Source organism: Sinocyclocheilus grahami, unplaced genomic scaffold (assembly GCF_001515645.1).
Source record: "Sinocyclocheilus grahami isolate Dianchi unplaced genomic scaffold, SAMN03320097.WGS_v1.1 scaffold103.1, whole genome shotgun sequence".
Taxonomy (NCBI): Eukaryota; Metazoa; Chordata; class Actinopteri; order Cypriniformes; family Cyprinidae; genus Sinocyclocheilus; species Sinocyclocheilus grahami.
This window is the reverse complement of record NW_015505282.1, coordinates 1277427-1291116: the sequence shown is the minus strand read 5'-3', so window position 1 is coordinate 1291116 and position 13690 is coordinate 1277427. Positions and strand designations below refer to the sequence as shown.

Here is a 13690-nt window from a genome sequence, read left to right as displayed (position 1 = left end):
CTATATATCTGTCTATCTATCTATCTGTCTATCATCCTTCTATCTATCTATCTCTCTATCTGTCTATCATCCTTCTATCTATCTATGTATCATCCTTCTATCTATCTGTCTATCTATATATCTATCTTGATGAAGACGACCAGGGTAAGGAAGTACAAAAATGATACAATAATCACCCTAATTCTATAAGAATAGCAAAATCCACATTATAACTTGTAGTGTGGACTTCGCTATTCACTTTCAGAATTATTTTTTTTTCCAGCTGATGAATGATTTTTTATTGGATTCAACTTTTACCTGTTACCTTTTAGTAGGACACTTGGCAGCTCTACATCTATTGCCTTTTTCCTTAACACATATTTTATTTCTAGCATATTAAATTAGGTAAATTCAAAATCTTCAGTGCACTCAAAATTCATCCTGTGATAGCTGTATTCAAATCGGTGGAAAGGTCTGATACTCAAGGTTCCATTTTCGGCAACAATTTTGAAATAAAAGTGAAACGTAACAGATATGTAATAATTTGTGACAGGAGAAAGCATCACCTAAACAAAATCTGCCAGGAACTTTTTTGTGAAAAATATCGTTACACTTTATTTGCTCTGTTTTATTTTGTGAAACCTTACTACGTATATGGAATAACCGTTTTATAAAAGCAATAATCCCCGTGAAGCGTGGTTTACAGTGAATTTATAACAGCTAAAACAACACCCCTTAGCTGTTATAAATTCACTGTAGACCACGGTTTCACAGGGATTATTGTTTTAGTTGGATTTAGAGTGATGTGATTGTGAGTAAATGAGGACAGAACTTACTTTCTTTAATCAGCAAGACTTCCTTCAACCAGCTTCACCAGAAAAGATTGAATAAAGTACAAAGTAAGTCCGCAGATTCTGTCTGGGCGTGTTTATGTGTTGTGGGATGTACTTAATCATTCTTTACATTTCATCAAATTATGTCATATTTTATATATATATATATATATTTCAATTCCTCATTGTTTTCAGCATCCTCTGTCAGAACTGGCGATTCTGTTTGCAAATTTGCCTAATTTGTCATGTTGTCATGGAAAACTAATTCTCCTTTATTGAATTTAGAATAATAATTAAGTGAAAGATATGGAAGCCCGTTTCCGCCACTGAATAAAAAATTATTTTTACCGAAAAGGTATTTGCGACTTTTTATCACATGTGTGATACATGACACAATCTCGCGATTGCGTGTTATAAAGTTCAATTCGGAGGAAAAAAGTTTATATCTCACAATTCTGACTTTTTTTCTCGCAATTCAGATTTTTTTTCTCGCAATTGTAAGATATAAACTCGCAATTGCCAGTTATAAAGTCCTGAGTAAAGTTATAATTTCTGAGGAAAAAAAGAGACTATTTTTTACCATTGTGAGTTTATATCATGCGATTCTAAGAAAAAAGTCAGAATTGCGAATTAATATCTTGCACTTTATTTTTTATTCAGTGGCGGAAACTGGCTTCCATAGAAAGAAGATTGCCCACTAGACCTACTGAAATAAGCATCTCGAAATTAGACTTATTGCATTTCTTTTTACTCAGGGACCAGAATAAATACAAGGAAGCCGCTCATCTCCTTAATGATGCCCTGTCAATCAGAGAAAAGACCCTGGGCAATGACCACCCAGCTGTAAGTACAACAAAATATTACACTAAAAACTGGGTGCATATACAGTCGTGCTTGGGTTACTATCCACTAGATTTGCTACTAAATGTCTTCCAAGATTCAGTGCCTTGAATGTCTTGCAAACTTCAAATCAAGAAACTAGTTCTATATAGACCTATAGGAACGATGGCACTTTTCACATCATTGAGTAAAGCCAGGCAATCAGATTGGAGCCTGTGATTTTTGAGAAAGCTTTTGTTATATTTATGGCAAATGGTCCATGAACAGTACAAAGGCGTTCTGTCTGGATCCACACTGCACCCTGTAATAATCAGTGTCCATATTCCATGACTAATCCAGGTGGCGGCCACCCTCAACAACCTGGCGGTCCTGTACGGAAAGAGAGGAAAATACAAGGAAGCAGAACCACTGTGCAAGAGAGCCTTGGAGATCAGAGAGAAGGTACTCTCACTAAAACCTGGCCTGCTTGTGTCATGTCAACTGATTACAATGATATCTGAATAATCATGTCTTCTGTGACTAGTCAGCCATATTGTAATGATTCCTCTCTCTCTCTTTCGTTGCTCAGGTGTTGGGGCGGGAGCACCCAGACGTGGCCAAGCAGCTGAATAATCTGGCTCTGCTCTGTCAGAATCAGGGGAAGTATGAGGAGGTGGAGTATTATTACTGCAGGGCTCTAGATATCTACGAGAAAAAACTGGGACCCGACGACCCCAATGTCGCCAAGACCAAAAACAACCTGGTGAATATAATCGGCACTCATGTTTGCACAACAAACCAGGCTCATGCATTGTTAAGAGATCTATGTTAAAACATATGTGACCCTGGAGCACAAAAGCAGTCTTAAGGCGCTGGGGTATATTTGTAGCAATAGCCAACAATACATTGAATGGGTCAAAATTATCAATTTTTCTTTTATGCCAAAAATCATTAGGATATTAAGTAAAGATCATGTTCCATGAAGATATTTTGTACATTTCCTACCGTAAATATATCAAACCTTAATTTTTGATTAGTAATATGCATTGCTAAGAACTTCATTTGGACAACTTTAAAGATGATTTTCTCAATATTTAGATTTTTTTGCTCCCTCAGATTCCAGCTTTTCAAATAGTTGTATCTCAGCCAAATATTGTGCGATCCTAACAAACCACACATCAATGGAAAGTTTATTTATATCAGAGAATTGACTCTTATGACTGGTTTTGTGGTCCAGGGTCACATATCGTACTTCATCTATTACCTGTAATAGAAATAAGTGCACACATTCCTTTTTTTAAGGGTATGTCATAATTGTAAAATTGCTTCTTTAATATTTTCCCTGCAGGCTTCATGCTATCTGAAACAGGGCAAGTACAAGGAAGCTGAGATCCTCTACAAAGAGATCCTGACGCGCGCCCACGAGAAAGAGTTTGGATCTGTAGATGGTACGATCATTGCTTGAGTATGGCTCTTCATTATTCATTAGCTGACAGCCTGCATGCTTTCTCACAAACGGGATTTTATTTTCTTTCTTTGGCAATGCTATGAAACTGAACTGTTGTCATTGCTGAATGATGCGTGTTGATGACCTCTCGCCAGCCATGACCTGGTGATGACCTTTCTGCACACCTGACCTCTGGTTTACTACCATTCACTGTGAGCCGTGGATTTCACAGAAATCCAGGAGCAAACACAACTGATAAAACATCTTTTTAATACCGTCAAATATAGGATTGATTCACACTCAGAAGGGTTTGGGACTAAATCTTACATGTTCTTGCCATATATGTATATATGTTTTTCTGTGAAGATGAATTGGCTTTCAAATATGGACGCTATATTAGTGAACTGCTTGCCTGTGCCAGGCAAAATATTCAATGTGAATGTCTCCAAAATAAATGCGAAAGCAGAAGTGCAAATTACTGTACGAACAACTGAACAGATGGTTTTTATCTGTGATTACTTGGAAGCTGTACAACTTTCAGGTGACGTTCTGTTACGTCATTTGTGACTTTCTTTTATTTTCACAATCTCATCCTTTTTTTGTCCTTTTATTTTGTGTTCTTTAATATCAGAAAATTGATTATCCCTTCAGAATAGGCCAATCTGTGTGTTGTTTATATGATTTTGTTAATAATTTTAATGTCGATTTCACACTTGATTTCAATAAATCAACTTGATTGATTTCTTCATTTTTCTATATTTTCTGTTTCATACGTTCACGCCCAATTTATTTTGTGCTCTTGACATTTTTAATACATGTTCTCCTGGTGGACTGTTGGTAAATGACAGAACTTCAAGAATGTAGTTACTTCAGTTATTGTTTGATCCCATACGTATGGAAGCCCGTTTCCGACACTTAAAAAAATGGGTAATTTGCGACTTTTTTCTCAGAATTGCATGATATAAACTCACAATTACAAGTTATAAAGTCAGAATTGTGAGATATATATACACGTAGTTATCGCAAAACTTGCAATTCTAACATTTTTCTCGCAATTCTTTTTTTTCTCTTACAATTGTGAGTTTATATCTGACGATTCTGACATTATTGTGCAGTTGTGTCTCATTTTCTCAGAATTGTGAGATAAACAGTCGCAATTTTGAGTAACAAAGCCCAATTCTAATGAAAAAAGACTTGCTATTTTCTTAAAATGTTGAGTTTATATCTTGCAATTCTGACGTCATAACTTGCAATTGCGAATTTATCTCTTGCATTTTTTAGAAAAAAGTCTGAAATGTGAGTTTTTGTCACAGAATTGCGAAAAAAAAGTAAGAAGTGTGAGATAAAAAGTTGCAATTGTGAGTAATAAAGTCTAATTTCAACGAAAAAAAGGACTGACTATTTTCTTACAGTTTTGAGTTTATATCTTGCAATTCTGACTTCATAACTTGCAATTGCGAATTTATGTCTTGCATTTTTTTAGAAAAAAAGGCAGAATTTCAAGTTTGTATCACACAATTGGGAAAAAAAAGTCTGAATTGTAAGATAAAAAGTAGCAATTACCTTTTTTTAGTTTTATTCAGTTATGGAAACAAGCTTCCATACATATTGATTTTAACAAGTATAAAACTTAACTATGAAACTCCTATAACCTTTGTAACCTAAATCTAAAATTGTAGGAGGAACCCAGTCATATCTAGAAACTAGAATATCATAGAAAAAAGGCATTCGGAATGCCTTAGAAACAGCTTAGCAATTCCCTGGCTAGATTTATAAAAAAATAATAAAAATAAAATAAAAATAATTAAGATTTTACAGTAGTAACTACGGTATTTGGCCGTTTTTACCGTTTTATGTTGCGTTTTTGTTGTAATGGCTTACTACAGTAGCAGAACTGTTTCTCTGTGTCTGCAGCTGAAAATAAACCCATCTGGATGCATGCTGAGGAAAGACAAGAGAGCAAAGTAGGTTTCTGCCAGCACATGCATGTTTGTGTGTGTGTGTGTGTGTGTGTGTGTGTGTGTGTGAAATGCTAAGATGCTCATGTGGGAAGCTGATAGAGTGGGTACAGAAAGTCACCACCCGCTTTCAATATATTCACCATTTGTTGCACAGAGCCTGAACTGAAAACACAATTCTAGCTTTTTACAAACAGAGGAAATGAATCCATCCAACTCTGAATAAGGATTGCACTGCAGTCACTCCACAGATTCTCAATGGGATTTAGGTTGATCCCTGAGTAGGCCACAAGAGAACGTTCACTTTCTTGTCCTTTATGGCTGTTTTGCTGCTCTGATTAGGGTTACTGTCATATTGAAACAGCTGAAACTCCTGGCAGAGGGCTGCAGGTTCTCCTCAGTCTGCCAGTATTTTGAATTTTTCAGTCCTGGCTGAAAAGAAATGCCTCAACAACATAATTCTGCTTCTGTATCTTGTTCTTTGGCTGGGTTTCATCAGACACATTGACAATAGACTTCGTAAAGGACTAATTAATTCCCCATGCCTTTCCACAATCTGTACTGTAAATGTTTTGAAGGGAGGTTGTGGCTGTCTGTACCCAGTCTATATGTATTTACTGCAAACACAGTTTCCCTGTCTGGATGATTGACAGCTGAGAAGATTTTGAGACTTCACTGTCTGTCTCTGTGTGTTTTCCTCCTCCTTTCTCTCAGGGAAAGCTGGCAGATGGGAATCATTATGGGGAATACGGTGGCTGGTACAAAGCCTGCAAGGTGAACAGGTGAGAAAAAGCAGCTATAATTACCCAAACGTACCTGCCCCACAGCTAAAACTGCTGTCTGCAGTTAATTCAGCTGAAACTTCAGCTTAAAGGAATGTCACTTGGGAAAAAAAAGATGAAATAGTTAATTTTTTTGCACGTGCTGCTACTTTCTTCAGAAATGTATACCTAGTCTGAATATTAAACGTGTTGGGAATTATATGAGACTGTGTTTTTTCATACACAGCCCCACGGTAAACACCACGCTGAGGAACCTGGGCGCTCTGTACCGGAAGCAGGGGAAAATAGAGGCGGCTGAGACCCTAGAGGAGTGTGCCGTGAGGTCCCGCAGACAGGTGCAAAATCTGTGAGAATCATAGCGGCGTATGCTGGGACACATTATGTCTTTGTAACGTGTGTGTGTGTGTGTGTGTGTGTGTGTGTGTGTGTGTCAGGGAGCGGCAGTGGATCCTCAGAGAGATGGAGAAAGGCGGAGGAGCACTGCATCCATCTCCAGCGTGAAGTACGACTGCAGCAATGACGCCGGAGAAGAGGGCAGTGTGGAGTGGAATGGGGTGAGTTAGTAATATCTTTGTCATGTTAAACTGCTTTAAGTGTATGGAGCTCCTAAGGGGACATGGTGATGAAAAAAAATATGAGATGGGAGGGAAAATTTTACTCTCGCAAACGTATTGCATTTCTCTGAGAAACGTTGTATTCTTTGTATTGCAAGATGCAAGATTACTGCATTCCCCTAAGAAACTTTTGCATGTCTCGTAAAAATTAAAAAAAAGAGTTCCCCCAAGAAATGTTGCATTTTTCACAAAACGTGTGTTCTCTCACAAACCGTTCTCTTGCAAAAGTATTGGGTTCCCCCAAGAAATATTGCATTCTCTCGCAAAACGTTTTTTGCACAAGTATTGCGTTCCTGCTAGAAACATTGCATTCTTTTGCAAAAGTGTTGCACTCCCAAAAGTTGGGTACCCTCATTAAACATTGCATTCTCTCGCAAAACATTTGTGTTCTTTCTCATGAAAAGTATTGCGTTCCCACGAGAAACTTTGCAATCTCTCGCAAAACATTTGCGTTCTTTTGCAAAAGTGTTGCGCTCTCCAAGAAACTTTGTGATCTCTCCAAAAACATTCGCTCTCTTTTGCAAAAGTTGCGTATACCCATATTAAACATTGCATTCTCTCGCAAAAGTATTGCGTTCCCACAAGAAACTTTGAATTCTCTCACAAAACATTTGTGTTCTTCTGCAAAATTACATGAACTTTTCTTGAGGGAATACAAACATTTTGTGAGCTAATGCATGCATTTCTTGGGTGAACGCAAACATTATGCGAGAGAACGCAAAAGCATTGAAATATAATTTTACCGTCCACCTCATTTTTTTTTACCATCACCCTGTCCCTTTAGTGTCTCCGTAGTAAGTGTTTTTTTGGAATAACACTCATAAAATGTCCCTGCTATCTGACAGATATCACTTATTCGCCAATCAGAAATAGTCTGTATACCTGTCCATTTTGGGTTGGCTAACATATCTTTGTTTTGAAGAGTGGCATATGGCAAAAGTTAGCAAAGTAGTGTAAGTTAGTGAAATGGTCAAACTGCTAACAGCATTACACCATACTTGCATTAAACATACATTATCAATTTGCATGAAATCAAAGTCTACCATATTTTCATTCTTAATTCATGTTCCTTGTCCCGTTGTAAAATATTCAAAAGTACGGAGTCCCAAGTCAAGAATTTAAGAGGTTAAGAATTCAATTGTGGCCACATTGTGCTAATTCGTTCCCTCGCTTTAGGGGGGCGATATTTGGTCACAATATCTTGTTTTTGTCATATGCGGAGCTCCACACATCAGTGCATGTTTTTCTCATATGTGACCCTGGAGCACAAAACTAGTCTTAAGTCGCTGGGGTATATTTGCAGCAATAACCAGCACAATTATCAATTTTTCTTTTATGCCAAAAATCATTAGGATATTAAGTAAAGATCATGTTCCATGAAGATATTTAGTAAATTTCCTACCGTAAATATATCAAAATTTAATTTTTGATTAGTAATATGCATTGCTAAGAGCTTCATTTGGACAACTTTAAAGATGATTTTCTCAATATTTAGATTTTTTTGCTCCCTCAGATTCCAGATTTTCAAATAGTTGTATCTATCCTAACAAACCATACATCAATGGAAAGCTTATTTATTCAGCTTTCAGATGATGAATACATCTCAGTTTTGAAAAATTGACCCTTATGACTGGTTTTGTGGTCCAGGGTCACATATGTATGTTCTGTATATATTATTTGATTAAATATTAGATAGTATTTTTATGATTAAATATTCATCATTTGAAACAATCTTAATTAAACACACAGAGTAAAGCTTGAATTGCAAAAAAAAAAAAGATTAACACTTAGACTCCAGGGATACAATAATGATGCTGTGTTATCCGGCTGTTGGATTGATATCACGTTAAAAAATGAGACCGAGACAGCCTCTTCAGTGTGCCAAAGTGGCCATCGTCCCCTGCTGATGGCATATCCTGTGTACTGCACAGCTATTATAGACCATATAATTAAACATCTGTGATTATAAAGCAGAAGCTCCAAATCAAGAGTGCAATAGAGTTGTATTCCAGAAGTCAAAAGTCCATTCATTTTCTCCATATATATTTTTAACTTATAATGTAGAAATTTGCCTACCGTGAGCTATGATGCTAAACATTTATTTCAGTGAGAAACCAGTTTTTGCAGAGACCAGTGTGACTTGCATTTCATATCTAACATGTGTTTAATTGGGTAATTCTATTGGTCATCACTAAATCAACCTTAATACATTAACATATACTAACAAAACAAATCCTTACAGTTCAAATCAGGTTGTGAGTGTCTTCATGTGCGCTTATGAACAATCTCTCTCTCTCTCTTTGTGTCTCTCTCTCTCTCTCTCTCTCTCTCTCTCTGCAGTAGGCCTAAGCTCTGCTCAGCTTCCTCTGTCTGCTCTTGCAACAAATCAGATCTGATGTAAATGGTTTGCTCTCTGCCGGGTGGAGTGTGTGTGTTTGCGTGGAGAGACGCCCAGCACAGCTTTAACTCTTGCTAAGGCTGATGGGATATCATCTTACATTTCCTGTGTGTTCTTGCCCTCTCTTTCCCTGATTCTTCTTCCAGACACGGACTGATTTCGCTCGTCTGCTCACTCCTCCTTGTTCTCTGCGATGTCTGTTTCTGTGCCTGCATTGTTAACTGTGCTACACTGATTTATAATCTGTAATATACAACCTCAGTGAGACACTCTGATTTATGAACAGGCCCCATTAAAATAAATTAGAAATTAGATTGTGCCTATTGCACTGGCCAACTCTCAGATAAATGAATGTTTAATCTAGCAAAAGGGAAAGTGTATATGGAAATACAGTGGAGTCCAACATTCCGAGTCTGCTGATAATTTTGCATTCTGTACCAAATTAATACATTTCTTTTATTTCCCAGTTATTTCATCGCCATAACAATCGAAAGGTTAAATTCGAAAGTTAACATAAATTTCCTGAACAAAGAAAGTTGTACAGTTTTGAAACAACATGAGTAAATGAGATACCGCTTTAAAAAAGTCACAAATTCACGCTAGTGCAGAATTTTAAAGACGACTTCTTCATTTTCTTAGTTTTACATTTATATCTTCGTCTTCAGATTTTATGGTCTCAAACTTTTGGACCTTGTTACATAACTTGTTACATGTTATAGCACAGTTACCGTTTAGTTCATTAATGTTTATACCTATCTATATTTTATACACATTTTAAAAATACATTTTTTCCCACTCATAATCATGTTTAGTTTGGTAAAAAAAAGTGTTTTGTTGGATATGTGTCAAGTCGGCTAAACTCATTCTTCATTGGCTTTTGTGTTGCCAAAGACATGTGACTTTAAGAAAGGCCAAAAGTTCAGACAAATTCTGCTCAATATGCCAACAGCAGAGGCGGTGAGTTTCTTCAGAAACTGAAGCTATTTTTGCAATTCTGTGTGGTTTTGCTAATGGCATAGAAGCGGCACACTTCATCTCTCAATGTTTCACTGTATGTGTTCACTATTCAGGATTGGTGAATTAGTGCGGCTGTAGCCAATACTTCACTGTAGTCGATTGACTGCAGATTCATGGGATATATATATATATATATACGTATGTGGCTCTTTCTGCACGCTGATGTATGTCTTCATTAAGCTCATCTAACCCAATAAAGGCTTGGAGTGAGTGGCCTGGCCTCTGTCTGTGTGCCTGAATGTGAATTATGAGTGAATGTTTTATCGGAGGCACACACGGTGACCTAGTTTCTGTCACTGGCAGTGGTCACACAGCTGGTATTTGCCTGTTTTCTTCACCATGACAGCACAGAGCATGGATTAAAAGAAAAACAGAAGGGTCATTCCAGGTCTCGAGGGCATATGTGCTGTTATACCTCTAAAACGTTCGATTTTATCATGATGGTGGCTTTAGCACTTTAGTAAAGACTGTTTGCATAGCTGAACGACTTAGATTTAATGCCAACTCGGTCGTATGGATTGGATTTCCACGTCGACAATAAAGCAGCAATGCTATAGTTACGTACCCTAGTAAACCTTAGTTGCATAACCTGAGAGCATGACGTGGTGTTTCTGCAAATACAAACACTTCCTGCCATCTGCTGGGCTCAGAGATACACTGCAGTGCTCCAGATCCTTTCCAGTATGAGGTATTCAACACGTTTACCACTGTGCATTGGAGACCATTGCTAATATGAGAGCTAATACAGTATATTGGCTAAGCTGATAACTCCTATTAGCCACTCAGTAACCCTGCTGGCCTATAATCATGCCAAAATTGTCAGATTAACAGAAGTATGAATTCTCCTTTGTGTCAGGTCCAAGATCTACCAACAGCAAGTGCATACTTTAGTAGGCTGACCCATAAATTAGCATCACCGTGGTACCCTCAATAAAAATGCAATAGTATTTTTCCACTGACTTTTGTATTCAGTGTACTTTTAAATTACAATATTGTTACTCCATAAAAAAGTAACCAATTGTATTACTTTTAATTAGCGCTGTCAAACGATTAATCGCGATTAATCGCATCCAAAATAAAGGTTTTTGTTTACATAATATATATGTGTGTGTGTACTGTATATTTATTATGTATATATAAATACAAACACATGCATGTATATATATTTTGAAAATATTTACATGTATATATTTATAATAATATAACTTATATGTTATATAAATATATTTAATATATTAACATAACATATTTTTCTGAAATATATAAATGCATGTGTTTGTATTTATATAAACATAATAAATATACACACTACACACACACACATATATATTATGTAAACAAAAACCTTTATTTTGGATGCGATTAATCGCGATTAATCGTTTGACAGCGCTAGTTTTTATGTAAGTAATTTATTATGTTACGTTTTTCATGACTTTTTGTCACTTGAGCTGGGCTTGCTTGTTTATTTTTAATAACAAAAAACACAAAAGTTCTATTTTTGGCGACTGTAAGGGCCCTCTCACGCCAAAAGTGAAATTAATAAGCCTCCGGCTGAAGGAAGTGCTTCTGTCTCTGCACTTTCTCCCGATTTCTCTCAACACAGGACAGGAGATCTGCCAGCGAATAAATGGGAAAACAAAGTTACTTGCATTACTTATTTACAAATTATAATTACAATATAATTATAATTACATTACAAATTATTTAGATATTTTCTTGTAAATTTTCAATTATAAAACGATAGTTCCGGTCCTTGATTCTGATTGGTTGAGCCAAGTTCGAAGCTGTTACAAACATACACCTTTGTTTACTTCTGTGTGCTCGACAACCACTTTGTTGGAACCACAACTGATTCTGAGGAACTACTCCGCTTCGCATCGTGCCTAACAACGCCCCTTAGCTGTTAGAAATTCACTGTAAACCACGGCTTCTTGGGGCTTATTGCTTTAGTAATTCATTACTTTACTAGTTACTTGAAGTAAAAAGTAACTTGCGTTACTTGTAATGCATTACCCACAACATTGTTTGTATTGTTGCAGATACTCTGTGACCAGCAAAAGTTCATCATAATAATCGCCAATGAACACAACTTTAGACTAAATTCAGTAAAAAAGCAATAATAATAATAATAATAATAAGCAAACTATAATCATGGTCAAATGACTTCACTGCGCTTCTGAACAAATCTTTCAATTTCTTTATTTAAAAATCGACAATTTGAAAAGTGTGAGTAAAGTGAATAGTGACTTTACCTGTCTGGCGTGATGACGCTTAATGTCACCTGTTAGCGAGTGCCAGTTTCAAGACACATAAAAGCTTTAAAAAAAATTAAGAGTGGGTATTACTGTATATAAAAATAAAACACAAAAAATATCTTGAGCTTGTGTTCACCACAGACCGTGTTTCAGGCATTTAACCAAAAAAAAACATTTTAAAAACCCATTGACTTCAGGATAAAATGCTAAATCGTGTTAACGCGTTCCTTCAGCACTCTATACAGCATTTATTGTTTCGCATTTCATTATGTGTACGTTTATAACAAATGATCCAAAGTAATACGAGATTTAGTAATCATCTCGCAGGCTAGCAGTATGCTGAGCAGTTAAAGAATAAGACGCTGTTCTTAATTTGCCATTATATATAATTTAAAAGATATTAATGGTTGTATTTACCAAGTTAAGATGACGTATAAATCCAATGTGTAGGTTTTCTAATCAGGCACGGGATTGAATACCCATAAAAGGCCTCTCAGCCAATGGAATCACTAATCTATAATCTGTAGAATCGCTTTGGTCTCACTTGCTCTAAAACTGAAATCTCCAGTGCCAACTCACTGCAAGGCACCAAATATATGCTCGTTTTTAATTGATCAGATACTTTCATAATTTGCAGAGGCAACTAGAATTGGTTGACCCTGAAAAGTAAACACTGTAATGTTTGTTTGAGAATCCTAACCAGCCCAACACAGCTTGAGCACGAGTTGAAAAACACACAGCAACAGTTTTAACTCGGGACTGTGTTTGCATTCAGGACGGTTCTCTCAGGAGAAGCGGCTCTTTCGGGAAACTCAGGGAAGTCCTGCGCAGAAGCAGCGAGATGCTGGTGAAGAAAATCCAAGGAACCATGCCGCCAGAGCCTCACAGCACAAAGTGAGACACACAAACACAGCGATTCATGAACGTTGAACCCAGCTTTAGCAGCTTTACGGCCTGCTAGAGTGTTGTTCTTTCGTGTAAATGAGTTGTTTTTCATCCCACACAGCATGAAGAGAGCCGCGTCCCTCGGTTATCTGAACAGTAACGGAGATGAGGGCGACTCTTTTCAGGTGAGCTGCTGTGTGAGCTCAGGGTTTAATTTGATTGTTTTAAAGGAGATTAATGGAGTAGTGCTGATTTGTCGGTCGTCTCGTCACAGGGTTCGGGAGCAGCGAGGACGCTGAGAAACAGCAGGCCTCTGAGCTCAAGCACAGTGGAGCTGTACAAAAGCACAGACCAATGAAAAATACATACATGTTCTGACTCATTTCTTACTAGATTTGTAGGAGGATTTGGTTCATGTGCTTTCAATCATGAACGCTTTTGGCTTTTGGTCTGAGTTTACACATATAAATCATGCATGTTTCTTTTTCTTCAAGGAATGGTTCGTCCAGAAATGAAAACTTATTCTCATGTGGACCACAAAAAACACATTTAACTAGCAGCTCTTTTTCTGTAAAATAAAAGTGAATGGAAATGGGTGCCGTCAGACTCCAAAAACAACTAAAAGCTCTATAAAACTAACCTACTTGTGCACCAAATTCTTCCTAAGACATACTGTACAGACCAAAATATGGAAGCTTGTTTC

At 36.9% G+C, this 13690-nt stretch overlaps 1 protein-coding gene across 1 annotated transcript in view; it reads left to right on the top strand.

Annotated features, from left to right (window-relative positions):
* LOC107588460 (kinesin light chain 4-like) overlaps positions 1 to 13664 on the top strand; it is a 23491-nt gene extending 9827 nt beyond the window's left edge. Inside the window, exons 4-14 of the mRNA XM_016276562.1 lie at positions 1434 to 1655; positions 1992 to 2093; positions 2221 to 2394; positions 2980 to 3079; positions 4993 to 5042; positions 5751 to 5818; positions 6045 to 6153; positions 6253 to 6372; positions 12878 to 12996; positions 13109 to 13172; positions 13262 to 13664. Coding sequence (XP_016132048.1) covers positions 1434 to 1655; positions 1992 to 2093; positions 2221 to 2394; positions 2980 to 3079; positions 4993 to 5042; positions 5751 to 5818; positions 6045 to 6153; positions 6253 to 6372; positions 12878 to 12996; positions 13109 to 13172; positions 13262 to 13345 — 1212 coding nt within the window. The 3' untranslated portion in view covers positions 13346 to 13664. The remainder of the gene's footprint in view (positions 1 to 1433; positions 1656 to 1991; positions 2094 to 2220; positions 2395 to 2979; positions 3080 to 4992; positions 5043 to 5750; positions 5819 to 6044; positions 6154 to 6252; positions 6373 to 12877; positions 12997 to 13108; positions 13173 to 13261) is intronic.
* Positions 13665 to 13690: the final 26 nt, after the last annotated feature.